Source organism: Cyphomyrmex costatus, unplaced genomic scaffold (genome assembly GCF_001594065.2).
Source record: "Cyphomyrmex costatus isolate MS0001 unplaced genomic scaffold, Ccosl1.0 scaffold40, whole genome shotgun sequence".
NCBI lineage: Eukaryota > Metazoa > Arthropoda > Insecta > Hymenoptera > Formicidae > Cyphomyrmex > Cyphomyrmex costatus.
The window spans coordinates 251,454-258,572 of NW_017278208.1; the positions used below are offsets into that span (position 1 = coordinate 251,454).

At 27.2% G+C, this 7,119-nt stretch overlaps 1 protein-coding gene across 1 annotated transcript in view; it reads left to right on the forward strand.

Moving 5' to 3' along the window:
• Nucleotides 1–383: 383 nt before the first annotated feature.
• Nucleotides 384–7,119, forward strand: part of LOC108777055 (carbonic anhydrase) — an 11,252-nt gene continuing 4,516 nt past the window's right edge. Inside the window, exon 1 of the mRNA XM_018543847.1 lies at nt 384–474. Coding sequence (XP_018399349.1) covers nt 426–474 — 49 coding nt within the window. The 5' untranslated portion in view covers nt 384–425. The remainder of the gene's footprint in view (nt 475–7,119) is intronic.

The following is a 7,119-nucleotide window of genomic DNA, read 5'->3' on the forward strand; positions in this document are numbered from 1 at the left end:
TAAAACATATAAATTTTGCAATTAGAAAAAATTTCGAAATAATTCTGTTTGTAGTTGTCTTATAATTGACTCGTTGAATGTAAATAATGTTCAAAATGATCAAAAAGTTTCCTAACAAGTTTTAATCGCACTCAATAAAAGGAAATATATGATCATCTTAAATGAGATTATATTTTAAATTCATATTTGTTTTCTATTCTTGTTTTTTTATATAAAATGCTACTTACATTTATGGAAATTTATTTGAGCTCATTCGCAGTCTTCTAATCTAATCGACTGATCGAGGCTGCAGTTTCGCGTGAGTTCGATATAGTAATGCGGGGGTTGGATACGTCAGCCTCCGACGAGGAATCTGCCAGATAGATCAGTCGGACGATGATCGTCGTCCAAGTTGTGTCTCGTTAAAATAACAAGTGGATGTGAAAATGGGTTCAAGTCAATCACTGACAGTTACACTAATGTTGCTTTGCACAGGTAAACCATTTCACAATTTTTCGATAAAGTTTTGTTTCTTGTACGTTTTGACCGTTATCAGTTTTTGACACTCGTTTCTACCGATGTAGATTAACTTTAATCTTGATTTAACTTACTCTTTATAATTTTTAATGATTAGAACTGAAATGATTAGAAAAATATGAAGAGTTGATTGAACCAAAATTAAAATTAAACTATATTAATAAAAACAGGCATAAGACAGTTTAATCTTAAACACGGAAATTAACATGCAATATTTTAAATATTAAACATAAAACGAAAAAAATATAGAATAGAGTAAACAAAAGAAAATAATTAAATAATTATTTTTTTTTTGTATACTGTTTAATCTGTATCAAATTTAATCTAATGTGAGTTGCCACTGCTCCTACTAAATACATCGTTATTTTATACTAAAACGATAATTAAATTTGACTGTCGTGTCAATTTGACACTATGCAGTGTTAAATTTACACTGTATAATATATCAAATGTAATGATTGATTAGAGTATAAAAGAACAATATAATTATAAATAAGGAACAGCGGCTCATATTAAATTAAATTTGACACTATAGATTTAATAGTATAAAAAAATATATTAATGCAAATAACTTATTTGCATTTTGCATCATATGAGCAAAAAATTATCAAATAATTTTAAAAAAATATTAATGCACGCGCAAAAATAAATTATTAATCTTATGTTCTTAAAACAGCGCAAAATCTCGTTTCAACTAACAATAACTATTATAGTTTTTATGTCGATATTATGTTTTTATCGCTCTTAAAAATTAAATGTTTAATTAATTATTTTTGTTTTTTTTTAATTGGTTTCTTTAAAAATAAAAAACATAATTATGTATCATATATAAGTTCAATAAAACTTTTACACTTTTAAGTCATTAAAATATAATGTCTTTTTTATTTGTATTTATAATTCTAAAATTTAAAATATATATATATTTTAGATATAAAATTCTTAATCACTTTAAAAATCAATAGAAATTAGCTCTTGCTTAAAAATTAATTTCTTTATTATATCTTCCTTTAAAATTTAAAGATGTATTGTGCTTATATAAATTTTATTAGATTTCTCTTTATCAGATAAACATTTCTGAGAACGCTTGTGTATGAGCGACTAATGATGATTTATTTTGAACGTGAATTGCAATGTATCAATTACGGTAGCTGCGTTTATACTTACCTGCTCACTTACTTTGGTCGATCGGTTGATGAACGCATAAACCGCGGTCTAAATTTAAGATTTGGACCACGCTTTGTTGGTGAATTTAATTTTACTCAGTTGATCGCTTTGCAGTTACCGCGCGTTACTTTACATCAGCGACGGAAATGCAACACTTGTTAGCGTTTTACAAATTTATATTATAAATATTAATTATTAAATTTAATAAAAAAGTTCTTTTCAACGTGTTTTATTACAGTCTTCTTACACTTAATATAAATACATAGTTTTAGAGTAAAAAAAAGTAAAAAGATTATAAGTCTTTGTCGCAATTATAAAAAGAAAATAAAAATAGAAATCTATGACCTTTAATGTCTTTTCATTTTTCGTCATTTTAATTTTTCTCAAAAAATGCATTATCTTTGGTAATAATTGATACATAAAAGTGTAGGTATTTATTCAATCAGTTAATGTAAATTGAATGAATCACTCAGCATTTTTTGCTCGAATCGTGATCGTTTAATACAGATGAACGCATTCGATTATTTAAATGCGCGTCTTTTCTTTACATTATTATTTTTTAATGCATTGATAACATTGTTTAATAAAAAAATCAGCAATCAATTTTTTCGAACATTGAAACAACACAATTATTTTTTGTATTGTAGCTTTTTAAATTATAGTATGAAGTATGAATGTGTTCTTTACGACACTGTTTTGAAAAATTTATAATTTAATTTGCAAAAAGGATTATTTTTACGTATTTTATTTTACATATTTTGTTTTATATACTTTATCATATTATTATATAAATACGGTGTATAACGTATTAGAAAAGATTTATTTTAGTCAAAAAATTAAATATGTTGTTAGAACTTTCAGCTTTCAAAAGGACTTTTTAGTATTTCGGTTATGGTTAATAAGATATTCATAGATAAATACGAAAAAAGTTTATTACAGAAAAATTATGAATATTTGTTAAGTTAGTTGATATTTAACAAATAACAGCTTTTTAACTATATTTGTTTAAACTTAAGAGTTTTTTAAGCCATTCAATGCGAATGTAATGTCAAAATTAACAAATTAAAATTGGTAAATTTACATAATGTAGCAGATGTTAAAAACTTGAAAAATATTCAGATTATTGTATAATGTATGAATGATTTTGAACTTATCAATTTTGACATCGGATTCGAAGTCAAAATTGATAAGTTCAATAAGTCGGGCCAAGAAACCATTATGTTTATCTAAATATATAATTGAAAGCTGTTTGGTAAATTGTCAATGACCTAAAACTCTAAAAATATTTCACAATTAACCCTATAATTAACTATGCATGTCTTATTTAGCTTAGATAACCGATACTAAAACATCTTTTTGAAGATTGACAGTTCTAACAATCATTTTCATTATATTATAATTAAACTTTTCCAGCACGTCACATATTCTAGATAAATTTTCAAAATTGTGATATGATGGAATAATTTGGAAGTCAAATTCGTATTCAGCGTCCAAAAAATAGTAAATAATTAGTTTTTGTTCTGATTTCTTTTTTGTCGAACAGTATAATAAAACGACCGGTCAGTTCATCGATAGTTCGCATTACATACTGTGATCACTACGACCTGACAGACCTGTGTATACGCTAAATCTCATGCGATAGCTTCTAGTGTAATCTCGGGGTTATCCAGTTAGATTTGCGTCGCGTTCATCAGTCGTACACTTGTCGTCATCGCGCTCGTGTGTCACCCATTGCGATCATTCCAGGTAGTTCCCTGCGATGCGTCTCTTCTGCTTAATCGCTTTTCTAGGTAAGGGTTCTTCTGCTGCGTTTGCTCGATAGTTGATTTCTATTTGTAATTATTTTTTTATCACTTTACCTGATAAATTGTGCAGAAAAAATATCGATATGAAAAAAAAGTTAGTGAACAAGAGGATATCTCAGTCTCTTTTATAATTCATCGTTTTTTAGGTACGCTCAAAATATTTGTGAACATAATTCACTTCAAATATTTGATTACAGAATTTATCATTCTAATTTTTTTTTAAATAATTTTTGCAATCGTTTTACCTGTTAATGTCAATTTATAGTATGTAGTATAGTTTTCTTCTTTGGCCAAAAACTATTTATATTTACGATAGATTTTTTTGCAATTATTTATTTTAAATTTTGCAGCATTTTATACTATTTTAAACAATTTTGAAATAGTTTTATAATTCTTTTCTTTTCAAATTTTTTTTCGACAAAACTATTTTGCGAATTCATACGTATTATATACATTAAAGATTAAACTTACTATTTTTGTTACGTATGTTTTCTTACTGCGCGTAACTATGAGATATTAATATTGTATTCTTTTATCAAACCCAATACTTTCAGTTTTTAAACATGGCTGGAGACACTACCGCGTCTCCTGATATGTATATATATTTTTAATAATTATTGTACGGCTTATTGATTAATAATCAATTTTAATAAATAAAAGGACCCCGAGCCAAATCAGGTTATTTTTGGTTATTATTTTTATGTAAATATTCATAATCAAACATTTCGATCTTCTAAGAAGTCCTTCTCAATGTTTAAATATAAATGTATTATAAACGTCAATTTTTAACTAAAACTAGTAATATAATAAGATTTATATGTAAAAGAGAGCCGTTCATATGTATATTAATTAAAATGTGAATTATAGATACATCAACAACTTAACAATGAACGTTGATAATTTAAGCATAATTATCGAATTATGCGAAGAATTTTAATAATTAAGTTCAGGAATAAAGCCTAAATTATAAGACAAGAAATTAAAAAACACAATCGTATATAATCCAATGTAAATTATAATAAAAACCACTCAAAAGTATTATTTCTTTGAACGAATTGTATAACTAGTGTTTATTTTATTATTAAAAAACATCTAGTATGGTCATATCGATTTTAATTCAAAATTGACTATTATAATACATATATTTAGATTTAAACATTAAAAATGACTTCTTATGCTCATATCCACCAATGTAGATTAACTTTAATCCTGTTTCAATTTGCTCTTCGTCTTCTTCTAGTTCTAAGCCGAGATTAAAGTTAATCTATACATTGGCGGAAACGGACATTAGAAGATCAAAACGTTTATAAACATTTACATTAAAATATTAACAAAAATAACCTGCTTTGGCTCGTGATTCTTTTATTTATTGGTATTAATTATATATAATATTGTATTCTTTTTTCAATAATATCATCACTTAATTATTTTATTAAAGAGCATTTCTTGATTAAATCATGTGAGAAAATTCTTGTTTAAAAATTTTAACGATAAATAAAAGAATATTTTTTGATAAATGTTTTTATTAAAAAAAAATAATTCTGTAACCTTAAATTTTGAGACAATGAAATTAGTTTATTTCCAAATTAAATAATAGTATTATAGGGACAAAAAGAGACGAATTCTTTAAACTCGAAATATCGATGTAGTGCATAAAGGTTTAACAAGAGAAATGCAAGAGAATCGAAAATAAAAGTTCGATGTGTCGATAGTATCGAATAATCTTAAACATTTTTAACTATGGATAAAACTCGTATACCGATCAACCGGACTTACGACCTATCCCTACAGCGGAAGTGTGCATTATGCTCATTAAAATCTGCTAGTCGTTTGAATGATTTGGCCGTAGTTATGGCCGGTGCGCTGATCTAGAAAGCGCCGGCGTTTATCCGTCGATTGTAGTCTAATTGCAGTATGAACGGCTTTCGCTAAATGATCACTTTACTATCGTAGTCTCGCTTTCTTTCTTGCCGCGACGAGAATGAGATTAGAAATAAGTGCTAACAAATTCGTCGTGATCCGAGCGGTCAATGAGGTCAATTCTGTTTCCTGTCGTGCGCGTTCAATTACTTATTAGGCCCATTGGGACGAACATACTCGCGATATGGCGAACTGTTCGCGTGGCAGTGACGTGGAAATAATTATATTTTATGAACAGTTCGTGCGAACTCGTCAAATTGATACTGAGAGCACGAGGCCAGCGCCGGCTTTAGATCACGATCATTACAGTGCTCACGTTTCTCCGCAATTTGCCTCACTTGAACGAATTTGCATGTAATGCTGAAACTGAGCAACCGAATTGATATAAATTGGAAAAATTACATCAATGCTTATACTAATAACTATAGAGATTATTGTAACAGAAATGTATCATATGTCATTATGTGCCTATTAATTTTGCGTCAATTTAATTTCGACGGCGATCATAATTATAATTATAATTGACATTGAAATTAAATTTACACAGTATACTATGTGTGATCGATAGTAGTACTACTTTGGAGTACTAATATTGGCACTATAATACACATGAAAGCTAATTAGTTTCTTTTTAAATTAATTAAAATTGTTAATTTGTAACATTAGTATAATTATTTTTACATTAATTACATAACTATATAATATAAAATTTTATCCTTAAAGAATTTAGGAACATTCAAAATGAAACAAGTATTCACTTTTTAATGAGTAGCTATATATAGGACTAAATGTTTATGAACATAATTTAAAGTCATACATAAATAAAATGTAAAACATTTAAGCATCATTAAACCATTCTAATCATCCTAAAAAAAGAATTATTTCAAACTGTATGTAAACGTTATTATTTTTAATACTATTTAAAGTTTACAATTATATACGAGTAAAAACGTAAAAGTCATTCTCTTTACGTAATGTATTCATTTATGTAGACAAGGTTAACTCAATTAACTGTTTTAACGATTTGTTGGGACAGTTAATAGCGCTTAATTGTGGCGCATTTTATTCATGCATATAATTTTAGATTGCACTCATAAAAGTTTATTTCTATGTATAGAGTGAAACATCTAAAACAGGCCATCTAAATAACTCGCTTGTTCTTCATAATACGAAAAAATGTTTCAGTTAAAAGTGAAATAATTTCGAGAGGGACATGTTTTGATCACGCTCAGCCAGAAATGATAATGAAATTGATGTTGATTCAACGTCAAAATTATCAAATTGACATCGAATCGACATCGATTTCATTATCATTTCTGACTGGGCGTTGTCTAATTAAAGGCAAAAGGATATTATGATCACATCCATTTTTTTAAATAATACTACATGACTTTTTTACATAATATAATCTTTTTAAAAATTTTGCACAAAAGAACGAAGATACGGATATCTAATGTCAAAACATGTATTTCAAATTAAAGTATAAAATATCTTGTAAACTATTGGTTTTTTGATATCTGTATCTTCGTACTTTGGTAAACCTTTATAAAAGGGGACCACCTTCCGATGACCTTGAGTAACCTCCGGCAGGTTTTAGCCGTCGCTCGTCCTTCGTTAAAAAGTTATTAACAATCAAAGTTTTAAAAATAACGTCTTATTTCTGCTATATACCATCTTAAACATTATTCTACACATACATTTTGACTTCCTACAC